Source organism: Callithrix jacchus, chromosome 11 (assembly GCF_049354715.1).
Source record: "Callithrix jacchus isolate 240 chromosome 11, calJac240_pri, whole genome shotgun sequence".
Classification (NCBI taxonomy): Eukaryota; Metazoa; Chordata; class Mammalia; order Primates; family Cebidae; genus Callithrix; species Callithrix jacchus.
Window position 1 is genome coordinate 50,570,797 of NC_133512.1, and position 22,079 is coordinate 50,592,875.

At 39.4% G+C, this 22,079-nt stretch overlaps 1 protein-coding gene across 50 annotated transcripts in view; it reads left to right on the plus strand.

The window, feature by feature from the left end:
- Positions 1–22,079, plus strand: part of ICA1 (islet cell autoantigen 1) — a 161,130-nt gene that overhangs the window by 114,325 nt on the left and 24,726 nt on the right. For 28 of the 50 annotated variants that reach the window (XM_035253767.3, XM_078342689.1, XM_035253774.3 and 25 more), the window contains exons 7-12: positions 1,585–1,710; positions 3,308–3,406; positions 16,402–16,499; positions 18,561–18,613; positions 21,331–21,387; positions 21,488–21,529. In XM_035253767.3, the coding sequence (XP_035109658.2) occupies positions 1,585–1,710; positions 3,308–3,406; positions 16,402–16,499; positions 18,561–18,613; positions 21,331–21,387; positions 21,488–21,529 (475 nt within the window). The remainder of the gene's footprint in view (positions 1–1,584; positions 1,711–3,307; positions 3,407–16,401; positions 16,500–18,560; positions 18,614–21,330; positions 21,388–21,487; positions 21,530–22,079) is intronic. The other 22 variants (XM_078342683.1, XM_078342696.1, XM_078342687.1 and 19 more) reach the window with 1 other exon arrangement.

Here is a 22,079-nt window from a genome sequence, read left to right on the forward strand (position 1 = left end):
ATATAACATCCAATAATTTTCTAAGTTGCAAATATGTTCATATTCATGGTAAAAAATTAATATATTTTGTATAAAATGGTCTACATATTTATTTTTACTAGAAAATAAAATCATTTCTTAAACTACTTTAAAGGCTGTACTTTAAAAATGAATTCAAATACCTCACCTTTGCAATGGCCTGAAAAATTTCTTTATTCAAACAACAAATATGTGTTCAGTACCTGCTTTGCACCAGGTTGCCAGGTGATAGCATGATGAACAAGGTAGACATTGTCCATGCCCTCCTGAGAGCCTGTGATGAAAGAGTTATTGTTAATACATCAGTGTTACTTTCACCTCTCAGTAACCTATCTAGTATCTATAACTTTAGGATGATATGAGATAAATTAATATTTGAACTCATCACACTGAATACATTGAATATATACCGCTTTTTATCTGTCAATCATATAAAAAGTGCTTTTGAAAAATTGGCTGGTTTTCTTTAGCTAAAATATGATGTGTTGACAGTTTAGATTGAAGGAAGGCAAAATTTTGTACGTTTTTTGGTTTTGTTGTTGTTGTTTGTTTTTATGAGACAAAGCTCTCACTCTCACCCAGGCTGGGGTGCAGTGGCACAATCTTAGCTCACTGCAACCTCCACTTCCCAGGCTCAAGTGATTCTCCCACCTCAGCCTCCCTACTAGCTGGGACTAGAGGCATGTACCCCCACACCTTTGTTGTTGTAGAGATGGGGTTTAACCATTTGGCCCAGGCTGGTCTCAAACTCCTGAGATCAAGTGATCCACCCACCTCAGCCTCCTAAAGTGCTGGGATTATAGGCATGAGCCGCCGTGCCCAGCCTTGACTTCACAATTTCTAGTGTAGCTGTAGCCAGTTGTAAAACTTTCTATTTTGTTATGAAATAGTGTGTAGAATAGACATTTCTGAATTTTTCCCTGACCTTTACTCCATTCCTGAATTACTGTATGGTTTAAGGATCGATGGAGGATTGCTAATAGACATTACTCAATAGTAAAACGTTTCATCCCAAATTTCCTCATATGAGATCTTAGATTGGATCCTGGAGCAGAAAAAGGACATTAGTGGAAAAACTGGTGAAATACAAATAAAATCTGTAGGTTAGTAAATAGGATTGTATCAATGTAAATTTCTTTAACAAATGTGGCGTGTTCTATAAGATGTTAACATTAGGGGTAGCTGAGTGAAGGGTATACAAGAACTCAGCTTCTAAAGACTGTCGGAAAACAATGGAGCAAAGATGGTTTCCTCACCACCCTGCTTGTCTCCTGTCTTCTCTCAACCATGGTCAGCTTGTGACTGCCTTGAGAAGAAACAATTTTAACATCAGACTAAGAGAAATAGAATTAGGATGGCAAGTCTGCTATAAAATCACAATGTGCAGTACTTTCATTTGGGTCCTTTGGAGGCAAAGAAAGGGTGTTGTAGCATCTTCCCATTTGAAATTTTCAAAAGTGTTTTCATATACAAAAGAGAAAAGTCCTACTGTTGGTTTCATCTCACCTGCCAATTTTAGCTACTTAAGGGTTGGAGTGATTCAGAAATCCCTTTTTATTTTCATAGGTACAAACACAAGTGCGCCTTGCAAAAAAAAACTTCGATAAATTGAAGATGGATGTGTGTCAAAAAGTGGATCTTCTTGGAGCAAGCAGATGCAATCTCTTGTCTCACATGCTAGCAACATACCAGGTAACAAAGTGATGTTGTTGCCATGAACCAAGGTTGCCATGAGGTTTAAATAATATGAAAATGGTGTTTGAGCCAGGCGCGGTGGCTCACACCTGTAATCCCAGCACTTTGGGAGGCCAAGGTGGGTGGATCATGAAGTCAAGAGATCAAGACCATCCTGGCCAACATGATGAAACCCCATCTCTACTAAAAATACAAAAATTAGTTGGGCATGGTGACACACACCTGTAGTCCCAGCTACTTGGGAGGCTGAGACAGGAGAATTGCTTGAACCCAGGAGGCAGAGGTTGCAGTGAGCCCAGATTGTGCCACTGCACTCCAGGCTGGCAACAGAGCGAGATTCTGTCTCAAAAAAAAAAATGGTGTTTGAGCTAAAAGTATGGTTCGGGCATTGTGAAGTTCTGAATGCCGTTCCATAATTTCATTTCCCACATCTCTGCCTTCTAGGGTCCTATGGTTTAATCAAACCAAATAGTAGCTATTCCCTGTATGTACCATAATTTCACACTTCCTTACATTTACTTAAGGGGTCCCTTCTATCTGGAGTGCCTTTCTCCTCTATCCATGCCTTTCCAAATTCCATTCTTTTTAATGTACCAGACAGAATGTCCTTGCTTTCAGTAAGCCTCCTCTGAACTCACTTAGCATGGTGTCTGTCTGTCTCATGGCACATCTTCTTGTTAGTATTCAATGCATGTGTTTTTGTCTCCCCTGATAGCCTCTGAGTTCCTTCCAGATAACACTGTCCATCAACAATAATACTGAGCATCAACTGAGGGCAGGATGCAGAATGCTGGATGTTGTAGGGAATATAACAATTAAGACCAGGGCTGGGTGCAATGTCTCTCACCTGTAATCCCAGCACTTGGAGAGGTGGAGGTGGGCAGATCACTTAAGGTCAGGAGTTCAAGACCAGCCTGGTCAACATGGTGAAATCCCGTCTCTACTGAAAAAAATACAAAAATTAGTCGGGTGTGGTGGCAGGTGCCTGTAGTCCCAGCTACTCGGGAGGCTGAGGCAGGAGAATCACTTGAACCTGGGAGGCAAAATGAGCCAAGTTCTGTACTTCATCCTGGGTGACACAGTGAGACTCCATCTCAAAACAAACAACAACAAAAAAAAATATTAAGACCAGCTTCCTTGTCTTCAAAGAGCTCAAAGTTTAGGAAGAATTTGGAGATAGTTAAGTCTATTTTTCTATACCTCTAGGACAGAGCAGGGTGTGCTAAATGAAATAAGCTCTAAGAAAGCCAATGACAGCTTGAAGAAGGAGAAATGGAATCAGCTGAGGGATCGAAACAGTCGATCATTAATTATTTGCCCTGGGTTTTGGGGGATGGATCAGATGAAACAAAGAGAATGGAGAGGAGAAGGTCCTAGGTGACAGGAGCAGCATAAAATCTGGGAGGCAGTATTTGAGGAAACAAGGAGGCATTTAATTTGGCTGAAATACAGAGTAAATGGGGGCATAATGGGAAACATGAGAATGAGTTAGAATCATCTTTAGAGAATCTTAAAAGCTACAGAGAGTCACACTTCCCTGGGGTCCGAGACTAGGCATTCAAAACATTAATAGCTTTACCGTCTTTCTTTGCAGACCACTCTGCTTCATTTCTGGGAGAAAACTTCTCACACTATGGCAGCCATCCATGAGAGCTTCAAAGGTTATCAACCATATGAATTTACTACTTTAAAGGTATGAAAGCTAGAGGGACCACTAGAAAATCTTGAGAGAAGTAAAGTTTTGTTTATATCACAAGCAAAGTCCATTGCAGAAAGCATCATTATGTCTGGACTCAGAATGCCAAAGAGAGAACTATGCCTCCAGCAAAGTCTTTTTTTTACTGTATCAGGATTCATATAATGATAATCCACTGCAATCCAAAAGCACAAATTCAACCTTCAGATACATGTTACTGGGAGATGAATTGTGGTGAGCTTGAGGTACTTGTTTGGCATGCTAAAGGGGAGATTGTATAAGTCCCATAAACTCAGTTACTTTTAATTATTTATTCAAATATCCTCACTTGAGAAAATATCTTTGTTTCCTCCCTTACTTCTGAAATGTATCATTTTATTCTAAGAGTACTGTGCACCATAAAATCAAATTTTTCTGTAAGACTATAGCAATATTTTCTAATTGAAAAAGCAGTATTAAACTCAATGATTTTTCATCTCAGAAGAGATACATGCATAGTGTCTGATCCTCAGTATTGGATCTGCACATGGAGTTGTTTTCTCTCTAGCGGTTACAAAGGATTAATGCCTATTGACATAAAGAAGGGTGGATCACGAGGTCAAGAGATCAAGACCATCCTGGTCAACATGGTGAAACCCCGTCTCTACTAAAAATACAAAAAATTAGCTGGGCATGGTGGCACGTGCCTGTAATCCCAGCTACTCAGGAGGCTGAGGCAGGAGAATTGCCTGAACCCAGGAGGCAGAGGTTGCGGTGAGCTGAGATCGCGCCATTGCACTCTAGCGTGGGTAACGAGCAAAACTCCGTCTCAAAAAAAAAAAGAAGTGATTTTGGTTGCAAAGGATTTTAAGAATGTTGAGAGAACGGTGAGTACTTCATTGCCAAATCATATCTTTGAAAAAAAAAAGTGAGACATGAACTAGCTAAAGTTCACCTTGAATATGCCTTGCTCTTAATTGTTCAAGCAATTTGTATGTGTTTTATCACCTTGCTTGACAAGACATCAAAACTTTAAAACACAATTTTCTTTGCCTTAAATCACTTTTTTTATTTTGAGATGTGTATAATGTCATTGCATCTATACAAGTAACAAAAATGCTTTAAGACCCTGGTCCTTAAAACGAAGCTTCCAAGAGGAACCCAAGAAAGTCCACTCACCTTATGCTGCACCTGACCTGGCTCTAGACAGGTCACCTGGCCAAAGAATTTGTTCTTCATTATCCCCTCCCAGCTGGCTGCCCACCCATTCATTGGCACTAGCTGGCATGTTGCATGGTGAATGCATTCAGAGTGTGCACTGTTTTGCTCTGTCAACTATCAGCACTTCAGTGTAGGGATCTTTTATTTCTTATGTACCCTCTTTTGTCCAGCTAAATGTTTTGTACACAGTGTGCCCCCAGCCTTTCCTTTCACACTGGCAATGTTACCGTGGCAGTGTTACCGTTGTTGGTAGTGGCTGCATCTTCTCTGATTTGCTGCTGTTTTCAGCACCTTCAGAAGCAGCCATTCTGACCAAGGCAGATAGGCTAAAAGTATAACTCACACTATTCACAATTCTTACACAGGCCTGAGCAAAATCCCATGGATTACTCTTTGATAAGGCAGAGACTTTTAGGGTTTAGAGCATCAATGTGCATTGGATTTTATTTTTTATATCATTTCAAAGGTTATCTGTCTTTTACAAAACAACTGTACATTGCATACATCAGCCAGTTGGAAGATGAAATGATGCCTACCCCAAATATAATTCAGAGAAACTTCAGGTGTGAGTTAATTGCATATAAAATACAATGTGAATTCATGAAATTGAAGTTGTGCCACAAGCATTGAAAAACCCATATGTGTATCTCTGGCCTCTTGTGCTGAGGAAAACATGGCTCCTTAGTTTTTGCCGCAACATTTATCCTGCAGAGAGGATCAAGCTGATTATGTTAGAGCATTTTTGGGCAGAGAATTTAGTGAAAGTTTGACAGCAGTGGTTCAGGACTACTTACAAATATTTTGGGCAGATAACTATCTGTTAGCTTTTACATCCCCAGAGCCTCCCTTAAATTATGGTTTAAGTAATAGTTCATGGCTAAATTGTAATATAATCTTAGTAGGAGTAATACATCTGTTCAGGTATAATGATGTTATGGTAATATTAAGAATAAATGTTCAGAAACAAACCAAATAAACTGTACTTTTTTTTCTTTTGTTACCTCTTTGGAATGCTGTTCATCTAGGCTTTCAGTGATGACACATATTAGAAACTCAAGCTGATGGATAATTATTAGGTTGGTGCAAAAGTAATTATGGGGTTTTCCATTACTTTTAGTGGCAAAAACCACAATTACTTTTGCACCAACATAATATTTTTTTAATGTGGACTCAAATATGTTACAATGGACTCCTGTTATGACACAACTCACCATTACATAGATATAAGTACGTTGCATATTGTTTTATATGCCAGAAAACATGAAGATGAAAAACATTAATACTTTATGTATTAAAATACAAGGATATTGCCATCCCTCTTGCACCAGTATTTTTAATACATGTCCTGTGCTTGTAAGATTCATATTTTGTCCAATCATCTATTAATATATATAATTTTCTTTTGAATGGCACTGTATATTGACAATGGCTATTTTGAAGTTTAAGTAAATATTTCCATGATTAATTTATTCTGTGGGTTTACCTAAGCAAATAGCCCCTGAAATGCCTTTTGGGACTCTGACTGGAAAGAAAACATTGTCTTTGGAGAGGGTTGCCAGGCTCTGTTAATGAAAAGCAAGCCATTTGTTTTCTTTGCTTCAGGGTGTATTCTGAGTGTGTTGGTAATTGTGCCATTGCAGCTGTATTTCCTGACTGTTAGTTTTATGCTTGATGAAGGATGATAATTAATGTGTTAAACACTCAGTGCATCCTGTTTGGAGGGACACTTTTTTGCTACAGAATTACAGAGATAGAACTCATGCCCCAAGAAGTACAAAGTTTTACTTCTACTTAATCTTTCTGTAAGAAATAGTTATCATTCTTTTACAAAATAATTTTGTTATAAAGATGAATTGAGTCTTCACCTCATACTTGAAAAATATCCAAGTGACTATTGTGACATTTTATAATATTTTGCTTTAATGTTTTATGTGACAACAAATATTGCTTTTTTACCCAAGCCTAATATAATTATGTTGATTCTACTTTTACTGACATATTCCTTCATCATTTTAATTTTCTTATAATAAATAGATTTTTGTAGCATTTTAACTTTATGGATAATTTAGCTTTGAAATTTAATATTTAAAAAGTTTTAATCTGATCATTATAACAACTCAAATTTAAAGCAGAGGAACTATCTTCTAAGTGGTTTCCAATGACAAAAGCAATTCCCTGATCTTGTATTTTCAAACATCAAACATTTATCAATTCATTGAAATGTTACTATATATATATATATATATTGCATGAGTTGTAATTAATATATTTATTTTATATTGATACTAAATCATCTGGGACTATCTTTCACATGGTAGAAATTATTGAGTCACGGGGCTAGGAATGGAATGTTACTTGCCAGATCTTGAAAACACGGTCACTTTTCTAGAGAAAGTAACTTAGACTGAGAGTTTATGTATTTTAAAATACTAAATGAAATTCTGTCTTGTTATGAGAGCAGTACCCTGTCTTAAATTACCAACACTCAGATGTGGTTGTCTTTGCTTCATCTTTCCAAGATGTCATTTACTTGCACATTTCTTCTCAGATCCAGAGCAGACATTATCAAAGGGGGGAAAAAAAACCTCATAAGTAAAGTGGCTTTTCCCTGGAAGATCTGGCATATATTTATATCAGTGACCATTTCCTCTCTATCTGGCATGCTGGCAGCAGGTTAAGTTGGGTGTCTCAGTGAGCATTGGTCCCCTCGCAGCAGTGGACACACGGATCCAGGGGCAATTCCTCCTGCATTTATATTTTTAAGGAGATCAGAATGCCTGTATTTAATGAAAATGACCAGTAGTAAAGTGGATTCCTGTGAGATGTCTCATTCCAGGGTTTTTGGAAGGAAAGCCAAAAACACTTTTTTACTTTGCTCTTCATTTTCTCTGGTTCTGTGATAAAACAGTATGTAAAAGCCAGCCAGACCTGGCTTTAGATCTGGCTCTGCCACTTTTCAGCTGCATGGTGTGGTAATGAGAGAGGTGAGAGTGGTTGTGATAGTTATGGCAGTGTTTGTGTTAGTGGTGCCAGTGATGGCAGCGGTGGTGACAAAAAAGGTGAAAGTGATGGCAGTGGCATCGGTGAAGGAGGTAGTGGTAGCAGTGGTGATGGAGGAGATGGTGGTAGTGGTGATGGAGGAGATGGTGGTAGTGGTGGAATAGGTGATGGTGGAAGAGGTGCTGGTGGTAGTGATGATGAAGGAGATAATGATGGTGGTGGTGATGGAGGAGGTGATGGTGGTGGTGGTGGGGGGGGAGGTGATGGTGGTAGTGGTGGGGGTAGTGGTGATGAAGGAGATAATGGTGGTGGTGGTGGAGGAAGTGATGGTAGTAGCAGTGGTGACAGAGGTAAGTAGTGGTGGCGGTGGTGGTAATGGTGATAAGGATGACGGTAATGGTTGTGGTAGTTGTTGAGATGGTGGTGTCAGTCATGGTAAAGGCTCCAGTAGGATGTACTTATTATGAACTTTATAGTAGATCTAGAAGACAGCCATTCAGAGCATCACTACCAGAGAGTTTTTTGAGGTTTCTAGGTTAAGTTACTTTATTACTCTTCATTTTCATCCTAGATTTTATGTGAGTTTCACAAGTGAGGCTATGAAAGGCAGTGGGACAGGAGGTCTGGCCAGATCTCACCCCAGGATAACCCAACCCACCCCCTCCCTGGCTTTCACAGACACTCTGGCAGCTCAATTCCCAAACCTGTCCTTCAGCTTTGCAGACCTTGGTCTGGGCTCACAGAATTCCCACCAGGGATAGAAGACGGCTGGGCAGGCCTGTAGGCAGGAAAGGCAGTAGGGCCTCCCATCTCTGCAACAGGGCTAATTCTAAAAAATGTAATTTGGCTTTACAACTTGCTCTTGATCTGTGCCAATATTTTAATGCTAAGGAAACCTGAATTTGAAAACATAACTCTGAGCATGTTCAAAAATAACCATTGAAACAGATGTGCCTATGTTTCTTCCTTTCTCTCTTAGGGTGTAGGTCTTAGCACTGTTAGATGGAACGTCATTCTAGAGACCAGAATGCTTTTAGCTTTGAAAATTCAAAAAACATCCTTTTCTAAATTTTGTTTTTCTCAAATTCATATGCCTCACAGCCTTCTTCCACCCACCTCCACATTTCTCAGTTAATCACTGGAACATTTACCAACAGGCCACATGGCTCTGTAGTTACTTGCTTTGAAAATAAAGCCATAATAGTTTTTATGAAAATTGGGTAAATATCCCTGCAATGCTATTTTAGTTACCAGTCCCAACAAGGCAATTACGCATGGCGAGCATCCAGGATATCCTTTTCAGCTTTCAAAGTTTTCTCTCAGTGTCATTACTTTACCCAGTTTTTAGTAAGGCTGTTTTATTCCCAAGCTGCTCCAGGCCAGATCATTGGAAACAGCAAATTGGGATGCATCCAGGTCACCAAGAAAGGAGGGAGGGGAGGGACTGACCAAGGCCACCACTGAAATCTGAGGGGGACGAGCCAGAGTGTGGCTTGCCATTTGTTCATCCATGCCTGATGGTGACTGGCATTCGTTCTCCCAGGCAGCTGGTAGCTCAGGCCTTCACCACAGCATGTTGCTTCTCCATCCCCCACCTCTCTCATTCCCTATCTCCTCCCTTAGGGGAAAGGAAAAAATATTACTATTGTGTGGATAGGTTGTCTGGGCCAAACACTCTGCTAAGGGTAAGGTGAAATCATGTATAGAGTTTGTCACACAGTGTGCCAGGTTGGGATTATAATTAATAATACTGCTAGGTTCAGCACTGACATATAGGAAGTGAATATACTTCTGTTAACCCTCAAAATAACCTTGGAATATTGGATATACTTATTCTTGTCCGCCTGTTTCAAATGAGGAAACAGAAACTCAGAAAGGTCTGGTCGTTTGCCTGGGCCTGCATGCCCATTGTGCAGAAGATTGGAAATGGGGATGTGCCTGCCTTCCCCAGCAGGGCCGTGCACTGCTTCCCTGGGCACTTCTGGCCACAGGGCAGGAAGGGAGGAGGAGAAAGCAGAAGTGCCACCTTTAAAAAATATAGCTGCAAACTTTCAATTTAAAATAGCACTTTGAAGCATTTGCTTATAGGCAAAAAAAAGGATGATTTATATGTCAGTACTTCAGATACCTGGGAATGTATGGCTCCTCTTTTAGAGTTTGGAATGAAGTCCTCTCGATCTCCCCAACACCTCATATTGAAGGGGAAGGTCCCTATATGCTGGCCTGCATATTTAATACCATTTCTTAACTAATCATAGAATGTTTAAGATCCAGATTCAAATATCGTGTCTACCTGTTAATAGCCAAATGGCCTGAAGCAAGTCAGTTCACCTCTCTGAGTCTCCATTTTCCTCTCAGGAAAGCAGGAATACAAGGTTTATCTGGGTTTTGTGAGGATTGAGTGAGATGTAGAAAACATGGAGCATAGTACCTACCATAGGAAGAACACTGAGGACATCTAATTCCCTTTAGAACTTCAAAGTCACTGGTAAGAAAGCACGTTTTGAGTGCTTGGTACGAGCTTGGTACTGTGTGGAAGCATCCTCTCAGTTCATCTTCATGTCACATCATTACCTCCATTGTCCTCATGGGTAAACCAACACCTCCAAGGAGTGGAGGTCATGTCCATATCACAGCACTGTGTGATCCATCTCCAAAGTCCATTTTTTTCCCGGACAGTATGGTGCCTTCTCATTATCAATTTTCCAGCTTATTTTATAGAATACTATCTATCTTGTTTATGATTGTGATTATTTTTCTCTAATTTTACTTTTTTGTTTTACATTACAATTCAAGATTACTTCTAGCTATAGAGTAATAGTGTTTCTTATACAGTGTCGTTATAAGTTTGTAAGTGCATGGTGAGGGCAAGTCTGTCTGTGCTAGATGTCCATGAATTATGTGGCCCATACACATCACTGTGGCCTCTGCTTTTATTCTCATGTACTTCTAATTGTATAAACACACATATACTCACGTCCAACTGAGTTCAGCACTTTTTAACCATGCCCCACTATTTTGAACACTTTGATTTTATAGACAATTATTTGGCACCTTCATGTGTGTATATTTTAATTAACAAAATAGCATAAGAAAATTAGATGTCATAATTAAAGATTAGAGAAGATACTACTCAGTTGTCAAAGTTAAACATTAAATTTAGGTTAGAACTGGCTCCTGGCCTTGTGTCTGAAATTTGTTTTGCTAAGTAGTTTTGCATTCATTCAGATGAATGTTGCTGTTGCTTTTATTTTCCTAATACAGGAAGTAGTAACTCCCATTATTATATTAAGCTGTTTCCTTTCTAAGACACTTTTGCAAGCTCGGTCTGTGCGTTTCCTTTGTCATACTGATCTTATATACTGTGTATGTGCTTCCTGAAGCCATTTAAGCATTGATGGAAATTATTAACATGTTAGGACAGCCTTAACAGAGAAAAGTTACTTAGTCAAAAAACATTCTTTCCTCTGCAAAGAATCTTTCAGTCTTGTATGACTCTGTGTGCTGCTAATACAAAGTAATTTTCATGAGCAATTTTGATGAAAGACTGAGTGGGTTTGGGGTTTAGAAACAGAATGTTTTTGGAATTTTCATTTCTGGACATGGATTAAAATGTGGCTCCCATCAGCCAGTAATTGGAAATAATAGTTCATCTGATGGCTGCCTCATCTATACATAGACAGGCCTCTTAGACTTATTTTGCCTGAGCGGCTGTTCATGTCACACAGAAAATATTGTCACTCCTGACTTTTACACATTCTATAGGGTTAAGCATTTCAGCTGAGTTGTGGACTTCAAAATAATTTGAAGAATTTACCTTCACCCTCTACCCCTAGTTGAGCCTCTGTGATCAAACCTCAGAGAGAGCAGTCTATAGAATATCCTGTATCTGACAGTCACACCCAGGAACTAATTCGGGGAAATGAAGGGGATTATGATTTTTCCCCCATGATCTTTTAATGTTCCCCTTAGCCTCTTTATAGCTTCAGTGTATACCATCTTTTGTAAGAAACAACTCCCCTATGTGTTATTGGTATTTTCCTTGCTGTATCGAAGAGTATTTAGCTTAGTTTGGTCTAAAAATTCTGTCTTGATGATGTCCCTTGAAAATGTCCTGAAATTGATTGTGGTGAAGGTTGTACAACTCTGTGAATACAGTAAGTCCTCACTTAGTATCATCAGTTGGTTCTTGGGAAAATGCAACTTTAAGCAAAACAATGTGTAATGAAATCAATTTTACCATAGGCTAATTATACAAGCAAGAGTTAAGTTCTTAAGACAATTTATGGTCACAAAAACATCACCAAACTTCTAAATAAAACCCAAAACACTTCTAATATTAAACATTGAAATAAATCTAAGTTATATGTACATTTAAGAAAGTTTTTTTTTTTTAAGTAAGATAATTCTTTACCCAATTCTTGGTGGATCAGTGAATGACAGGGACTCAGAGTGGTAGTGGATTAAATTAAGGAATAAGTGTTGTCAAAGCAAAAATTCTAAGGCGCCTCCTACCACCTTGCAGTTAAATCACAATCACAAATACAGTGGGCTCACTGGGTGCTTTTCGGTAACATTGTTTATTGTCATGCTTTTGCATGTTATATATTTGAATAATTTTTATGATTAGTTTTATTTATTCATTTGTTCATTTTTCCAACCTGCTTATTCCAGGTCAGGGTATGGATGGCGGGAGGCTATTCCAGCATCCTAGCAGCTCAGGGCACAGGATGGGAACCAGTCCTAGAAAGGACACTATCCCGTAGCAAGGCACACCAACACACACCTCTCCACACTCACTCACACTGGGACCACGTAGAATCACACATTCACCTGACTTGCGTGGCTTTGGAATATGGGAGGAAGCTGGAGTGGAGTCAGGAGAAAACCCACTCAGACTTGGGCAGAATGTGCAAACTCCACCCTGACAGTAGCCCTGGGCCAGGAAATCCTTTTTTTTTTCTCATCAACATTATAACAAAGTGACATTATGCGAAGACTCCTTGCTGTATACTACTAACCATTGAATAGTATGGTGAATTCTAAAAATGGATGAATTGTATCTTAAACTATATCTCAGTAAAGTTGGGGTGTGTGTATGTGTGTGTGTGTGTGTACACACAAGGTTCCCCTTGGTTCAAAATTCTAATATTTAATAAATAAGCCCATGTGCTCAGTTTTAATTTTGCTTGTGGTTCTATAAACCAAATTACTCCCCTGAGACTTTGAATTTCCTAGCTAAAGAGCTCTGGTATTTTTTAGTGTAACCTTATGTTCATGCCTTTATCAATCAGCGAGTACATATTTAGTACATTTCTTGAGCTGCAACAGCCAAATCATTACAGGAATAATGGTAATAGTAGGACGAGAGGAGCAATTGCCACAGAAATTATTAACAAGAATTTAAAATAGCAGTTGGAACTATAGCCATTCTGATGGGAGAAGCACAATAGTGACTTAACTGTGATTGTGGTGACAGGGAGCCAACAATTGAGTCCCTGCTAATGGGCCAACAGGGGAAGGGTTGAAAAGAAGGAGTGAGTGGTTTACATTACAAAAGGATTGTCTGAGAGCTGCTCAAGTGTGGTTATGAGGGGAGGTCAGGCTGGAGACAGAAAGGATGATAACCGTGGAGCTGTCAAGGGCATCTCAGGGGTTTAGGCAAGCACTGTGGCAGCTAGACACAGCCGGCTGAGAGCAGACATGTCCTGGCCCTGCCTAGCGTTGATTGATAAAAAGGAAACACAATGAGAAGATAATTGAGCAAACCAGGAGGCCTGGACAAGTGTCACAGAATTTAAAAGTGAGTCTTGGGAGCCATCAGAACCTTGGCTGAAAATATTCGTGCCTTCACTTTGACCAGAGTTGGACCATTTTGTTAGGGAATAAAACTACTGAAAGGCGTGTGTGTGTGTGTGTGTGTGTGTGCATATGTGTGTACATGAATTAAATGCGGTAGTTGGCAGATAGATTGAAAAGAATACATCCTTGACATCTAATGAACTCCTTCTGGCTGCACATATACTAAAACACATGCGCGCATGTGCGCTGCACATACACACACACACACTCACACGTGCCTGGCTTTTACTGGAAGCTTTGGAGTATATAAAAAAATCATGAACATCCAGACTGCAGTCCATACTCCAGTTGTCTCATTTGTCCTGACACTGCCCTTTGTATCATTTTCCCTCCAGTACATGCTGCAGCCAGGATCATGTATTGCATTTAGTTGTCATGCATTAGGGAGACAGAAAGAGCAAACGATGATGATGGAACAAAATGGGGCAAAATGTTAAATATTGATGAACCTGGGTAAAGGAATGTTCTCCCCATGTGACCCCTGCTGACCTCTTTATCCCAATCTCATGAGACTTGTACTCTTGCCAACTGCATGGCAGCCCCAGTGGCATTCTTTTTGTTCCTCAGACAAGCCAAGCTATTCCTACCTTTGAGCCGTTGATGCAGAGCTCTCTCTTCTCCCTGAGCTGCACATAGCTGGCTCCTTCTTGTCATTTAGCTCTCAGTTGAAATGTCACTTCCAAGAGAAGATATCCTGCTTACTGGAGTAATGACCCAATCACTTTCTATCCCTCTGTTTTAATTATCTGCCTAAACCCATCGCTAGCTAATAATTTTTTCTGTTGTGTTCACCAGCGTATCCAAAGCACCCCAAATAGCAATAGTGCTCAAAAACTGTTTGTTAACGAATGAATTAATCTGGATGTCCAGAAGTTCAAAATGATGTCAGTGCCTTATGAATGTGCTTTATGCAGGAAAATGCTTCAGAACTCCAATCAGGGTACATATACTCAGAGAAGACCTGAGTCCTACATTAGAAGGAATGCACACTTTTATATTTCTGTTTTAATATTAAATGCTTAAGGTATATAAAGTCTTTTTATATTCTCCAGTCTAATAAGCTTTTTCAAAATTATGAAATATCTACACAAATTATATTGGTTAAAAGAACATCTACTCTCTCTCTCTCTCTCATAAAATATGCATATTTATACAATGATTCCAATTATACAAGTAGTGTGAGTATAAAAACAACAGAAAATATATGAAAATCATCATCATTTTAAGGATATGGAATTATGAGTAACTTTTACTTTTTTATCATACTTGCTGCATGTGGTTCTATTATGTTTCTAATTTAGGAAATATTTAAAAGAGACAAGACATAATACAGGATAAATATGATCCAATATTAATAAAATGGACATGTAGTTTGGATCTGGAAAGGCTTTCCTGAATCTGGCATGCTTAGTGAAGCTTTATAGAAAATACTGGGGATTGGTCTGGGCTTTGAAGATACACACATGGGATTAATGAGGGTAGACAAATAGAGCATTTTAGGTTAAAGAAGCAGAATGAACACAGATAGGAAGGAAGAAACTAGCACATGGGAGACTATGAGGAGACCATCCTAATTGAAAGAAAGCTTATGTTTGGGGGATGGGATAGCAGGAGGCCAGTCGGGAAAGTTAGGATAGGATCACATTTTAGAAGATCTTTAAAACTGGGCAGAGAGGTTGATGTTAGAAGTGGAAAGAAATTAGAAAGTTTTTATAACAAATAAATACACTGGTCCTTCTTCTCAAGAAGTAAGATTCTTGAAAAGGATAACATGATGGCGTGGGTGTTTTATGAAAATTACTCTTTGCAGGGAGAGAAACAGAGCTGGTAGTATCCATCTGGTGTCCATGGCAGACACCAAAATCAATCACAGGTCCGCTCTGCGAAGACACAGCCTTAGAACCATCTTCACTGGCACTCCAGTCGGCCATTACTAATCAATCAGAGTCGGCTGTGAAACCTGATTGCCTCCTGTGTGTCAGACAAGTGAAGGAGAGGCAGGAGAAGGACAGGAGGAACAAGGTGAAGGCCCAAGGCTCATGACTTGGATTTTAGTAGTTCTGAGAATACAAGAAGGATACTTATCCTGAGATGTTTCTTTTGTATTTGTAGGTTTGTATTTTAATTAGGACCAGAAATAGAAATCTTTTTGTTTAGCTCATTATTCAGTTCTAGAAATGTTTTGCTTTTTCTTTCAGGGTCATTGTCACTGGTATGCAGTTTCTAGGCACTTGCTTTAAAAAAAAAAATTTCTTTAAATATTTAATAAACCTTGAAAACAGTAACTCCAACAAATGATATGCCAAAAAAAGACTCTCACCCACTTTAATCTACAAAGATTTGGATGCACCTGCTCTATCTGTCTACTTGTGGGAGTTAGGTTGTCAGATTATGTTAAGCCACTATTTTTGTTCTTTTTAAGAAAAGGTTTTATTTTCTGTTATTTTTTAAAAACGGGTTTTAGATTGCAAAATAGCAAATAAAATTAAAAATAAAATGAAATTGTCTCATCTTTGGTGGAGGTGGGAGGAGCTTCTATTTTGTCAGCGTGTGGGCTGCAAACAGAACAGAATGTTTATCTTAACTGCATGTTGAAGTTGAAAAATAAAGTTAGCAATAGCCAAAAGGCAATGTTTGAATAACTTATCACAAAAGAGAAAACATAAATCTAGTGGCGAATCAGCTCTGCTATATATGCTAGTATTTCTTGGATGGGTCTGAGAACATTGTTATTTTGCCATATAAAATTTAATTTCTGTCCAGCTGATTGGTTCAGGGTCACCTCCCAATACCTGTAATTCGAAGTTTGTTGCTGGGATCAATGGCAGTTGAATTTTTTATTGATAACCTTTCTTTTCTTTTTGTCTCTATTTCTTCTTTTTTATTTATTTATTTTTTTTTTTTTCATTTTTCTACGGCTTGCAATCAAGAGCTTACAAGACCCTATGAAAAAATTAGTTGAGAAAGAAGAGAAGAAGAACATCACCCAGCAGGAAAGTAGAGACACATCTGTGCAGGAGCCGAATCAGTAAGTCACGGGTTTTTTTTTTCCCTCTGCATCTTCCTTCCCACAGGTGAGAGTGACATGGTTCTCACTGACTGAGCCTGGCTGGACCTCAGATGCAGACTCGTTGTCTTACTTCCTCACTTCTCAGAGTAGATGTATTAGCATTCCAGGCAAACCCCTTTAACACACATCCCTGCTACATCATGACTCATGTATCCCAGTAAGAGATCCCTTTCTAGGGCACTTAGAAGGGCACACTTGTGAGGAGCTGACTGGAGCAAGACAGGGCAAATGTCCCCAGCACTCCCTGGCTCTCTGCCTGTGGCCTGAGCCCGAGCTTTGCACTTTTTCTGGTTTCTGGTCTTTTGTCAACACTAGATGCTCTTCTAGATAGGAAGTCCCTTGGCTTTTCTCTCATTGAAGGAGAAAATTGCCCTGACAATATGTGCCCTTAGTGACACATGCATACTAAGGCATCATCGTATGAAAATATTGGATATTGGCATTGTGTTTTCTACCACGCAGGTTGTCTCCTCTCTGTGAAACAGAGAACAGCTTCCAGTATGGGAAATGACTGCTCCATCTCCATTTCATGCCCTTTTATAGAGAAGGTGCCTCTCGTCATTTTAAATACCGAGATGAACTATTTCCAACATATGTAATGCATGGTTCCAATTCTCATACAGCCTGAAGGACATTTAAATGTGAACCCATATCATTTTCTATGGAGATGTCATAGCTTTCAGGAATGCAGTTAATCTTTGAACTGGCTGAGCTAGAAAAACAAAAGAGATGGCTTTGCTTCCATGCTCTACTCTTTTCCACACACACAATAAGTTAGATGACAATCTTCTGGTAAAACAGGCTTATATTTTCATTGTATATCTAAATAAACTTGCAGGTTTATTTCTTGTCCCACAGAAATATTTACTGCCAATATTAGCCTTTTGAAATCTTAAAGCATATATGTACTAGATAAATTTTCTGATGCAGAATGAAGACAAGTTTTCACTGAAGGACAGACTGTAGAATGTGATCTGAATCTAGTAAAATTGGCTATTGTGTAGTGAACAAGTTTAACCCATTCCTGATGATGGTAATATTGCTAGCTATCATTTGGTGAGCACGTGCCATGAACCAGATACAATGCTAGGTATGTTATTTATGTTAACTCCATCTTAAGACAACCTTCAGTGACGTCGAGGCTGGCATTTTTCTCATCGTGTAAAAGATGGAAGAAAGGCTCCAGAAGGTTAAGGGGCTGCCCACATACTCTTAAGTGGTAAGAGGAGAGGCCTGGAGTGGGTCCCTATACCTTGTTTTCACCATATAAGTTCATACACTCTAAATAAAGCATTCACCTTTAATTAGAAGGGGATTACCTAGGATTTTCTTGATTTGTTTTAATTAATTCAGATTTCTCAAATGCTTTATTGCTTCACTTTTAAGAGCTCAACAAGTATAACCCAGTAACTATTTTAAATGACAATGAATTTTGTTTAGAAATAACAGGTGAAGGTGCATCACCGTGCTAGGAGGAAGGTTCAGAGGCAGCAAGTGAGTCTCAGGGCAGCGATGTGTCTTTGTCTTTAAAGAGATGGTGAGAGCTGAGTAGGAGACGGTCAGCCTGGATTTGTGAGTGGTCCAGCCTCTATAGCCGAGCTAACCTACGGAGGTGTCCTCTCCGCTAACACCAGGAATCAGAAGAAATTGATTCTGATGGATTTTTTACAGTTTTTTTACTATCAACTTTTGTATTTTTTAAGGTGATAACTATATGCATCTATCTTATTTATCCAACTGCCCACCTAGATATTTACAGAATATTTGCCTTGCGATGAAAGCAAATTCAGATATTAACAGCTACAGAAAGGGATAGGAAGCCAGCAAACTGGCATGTAAATGACTATCCATCGTTGATCCTTGTGTGTGTGTGTGTGTGTGTGTGTGTGTGTGCGCGTGCGTGTGTGTGTGGTGTATGTATTTGTGTTATAAGTGAAGTAATATTGTACTGAAAATCTGACTGTATCATAAATAGAATGTTGGTAGAACTTGATGACTAAACTTCTTTTTTATTTTAAGGTTAATTTCATTAGAGGAAGAAAACCAGCACAAGGAATCCTCTAGTTTTAAGAGTAAGTTTTGATTTTTATTTAGAATTGCTTCTGAAATATTACTTAATGCTCAACAGCAAAGTCATTTTCCTTTTTGGCAAACTCCTCCTAGGCCCTGTTCTTTTTCAGCTGAGAAAAGGCTAATTGGCTTCCTGTAGACTCGGTTCTAAATGTTCAGATATCCACAATGTCAACCCTACAGGGTTACTGAGAGAGGCTGTGTATTATGAACCAGAAAATCACATCACAGTCGCGTCAGCAGCAGCTCTTCAGAGGGGCAGCCACAATGGGAACTGGCAAATCACTGTTTCTTTTCACAGCAGATTATAAGATTTCTGCTGTGGCCCTGACTAGTTGTAGTTTTATTAAGATGAGGCTGAGACCTGAGGAGAGGTGGATTTGCAGTACATGTTGGGAGGGTGTTTGTCAATGTTGAAAACTGATGGGAACTGCTCACTCTGCCCTGCCAGCTGATGCCTCGGCCTGCTGGTGCTGAGCAACCCCAGATCCCTCAGGTGAGCTGAACCTGATGTGTTAGGAGAAGGGGTCAGAGCACTGAGAGGTGGCACAGTGTGCTGTGCAGGCTCATCAGCTATTTATTTCTGCCTCCTGCTGTTACTGCCAGTTTTTTCATTGGTCCTTCACCTCACAGAGGGGTAGAGGATTGGGTAGATTGTGGTAGAGCTAACGTGATGCTGTGCCAAGCACTTCACTGGCACACAGGCTCCTCCGAGATGCGGGGGAATGTTTCACAGGTGTTAATGAAGAGAACTAAAATTACCTCAACACTGTTTAGCCTGGCCCCCCTGGGGACATAGCCACCTCTTCCTGCCTCACCCTCTGCTATGGCACCTTTCTGGAAGATAGGAGGAGGCAAAATGGATTCTAAAACTTTCCCTCTACTCCATTCTTCTCCTTCACCCTCTGTCTTCCTTCTGCCTTTCCTCCCACTTGCTTCTCCTCCTATTTGCTTTTCCCCTATCTACCTTTCAACAACAACAACAACAAAAGACTCACTTTTTTGCCTCTAATGCTTGCTTCATGTCATCCATTCATGCATGTACACCTCTACTGCAAGTACTCATGCACCTGCTCATTTGTTCAACAGAGGTTTATTGAGTTGCCTCTGTGACAGGCACGGTGCTGGGCTCTGGGCATATAGTGGTGCATAAGACATAGTCAGTCCCTTCCAGGATGGGGCTAACCATCATAAGGGGATGCAGATGGCAATCTAATCATTACACAAGTAATCCAGCAGCTCCAACTTTGGTGGGAGCTCCAAGGGAGAGGTGCAGGGTTTTGGGACGTGTGATGGGGAAGATACAACTTTTTGAGGAGATCGGGGAAGTAGCTAAGCCAAGTGTCATGGCAAGACTTGTCAAAGCAGAAGAAACAGCTTGGGCAAAGGTTATGGGCCCGGGAGGACCTGGAGCAAGAGAAACCATGCTCCAGAGCATGAGGGGGAGTGAGTGGCAGAAGGAGAAAGGGAGCAGCTGGGCCTGCTCTCGTTGGCCACAGAAGAGCTTTCTCTCTGTATGGATCTGAGCCCTCCAGCCTCAATGTACCCACAGCACGAATCACTAATGTTATCAGAGTGAAGGTAATTGGATAGGAAATCATGGGTTCAGTGGGAAAACATAAACTGCAGTTTATTATATTTGTATGCAAGTTATAAATCTCTATAAATTATATATTCATACAATATGTGACAATGCAGGGGAGTCAAATTTTCTCTCGTGCATAAAATTGCTTGTGGTATTTGCATATTTTGAGATTGTAAATGTCGATCGTCTTGTTTTATATATGCACAGAAGAAAATCCATTATAATGATGTATCATATTTATTTTATTCTGTGACCTGCAGGAAGGCTAATGAACATATGAGCAAATCAAGTTTTAAGGCTGTTCTATTACAAACACACACACACAGACACACTTTATTGTTTAGAATAGTCTTTGGTTCACAGCAAAATTGGTCTCAAAGTACAGAGATTTCCCATATACCCTTTTTCCCAACATATGCATAGCCTTTCCCACTATTAACATCCTATACCACACGGTATATTTGTTATAGTCAGTAAACCTCCATTGACATCAATATTACCCAAAGTCTCTAGTTTACATTAGAGTTCACTCTTGGTGTTATACATTCTGTAGGTATTATAAATATATGAGGATATGTATCTACCATTACAGGGCCATACAAAACAGTTTCACTGCCCTGAAACCCCACTGTGCTCCCCCTATTCATCCCTCCCTCTCCTCAAACCCTTGGCAAACGCTGATCTTTTTACTGTCTTCATAGTTTTGTCTTTTCCAGAATGTCATACAATTGGAATCATACAATGTATGTATGTAGCCTTTTCAGATTGACTTCTTGCACTTAATAATCTTTTTATTTTAGCCAGCCCCATATGGCCAAAGTTCATTAGCATCATCAAGTAATAGTCAGTTACTTAAGTCATACACTTGTCCATGGAAGGAGAATTGTTAGATTGATGTCATGTAATTTTCAGGCTATCTACCAAACAAAGCAAAGATTCAGTGCTACTAATTCAGTATTCTCTGAGGGCCAGTAGCAGGACTCCAATGTAATCTGAGGACCCCTACTTCTGCCTGAGTGAGCTTTTAGATCCCATTTCTTCCTGAAGCTGTACATTTACCTTACACTGCAATAGTGTAGGAACATGCACACCATTTCGAGTTATTGGTAACCAGTTGCACATGTTATATTACAGCTGAAGATGGAAAAAGTATTTTATCTGCCTTAGACAAGAGCTCTAAGGCATGCTCAGGTAATCTAGATTAAGGAAAACTACTCACTTTTAATTATTTGACTCAAACTCCTCACCAAAGGAAACTGACTCATTTTGTTTTCTTTCCTCTTCTCTAAAGGACCCATAGATGAACTATTAGACATGAAACCTGAAGAAGGTGGTAAGATTTATGTGTTTCTTTGGAATTATGGTTTGATTTTTCAAAATTCCTCTTTTACCTGTAAGAAAATGTAATGTTAATCTTTTTAACAGCTCTGCATTCCAAAGCAAAGTTTTTTGGGTGACAGGCTTTATAAATAACCTTAAATATGCCCAAGCACAAACTAGTATGTGTGGTCTGTCATCATTAGTATAATGAATTTCATAATGTTCAAACTACTACAGCTAAAAGTTATGTCAGGGGTCACATGCTATAGTAGAAAAAACATGACTTTCAGAATCAAACGTGGATTTAAAAACTGGTTTTAACATAGATGGCCTGTATGGCTTTAAGCAATTTGCTTCATACTTAAACTCTCTAAGCCTGAGTTGTTCTCATTTGTAAAATGGAACCAGTAGCAACAGCCTTGGTGGGTTATTGTCGGAATTGGAGATCATGTGTGTTAGGGGCCCTTGATGGTCTCTGACACCGGTTGTATCAAATGGTCATGAATTGAGATAGTAAGAGTAGTCATGTTTTCTGGCTACTTTACTGTGCTGCATCTCTGCTG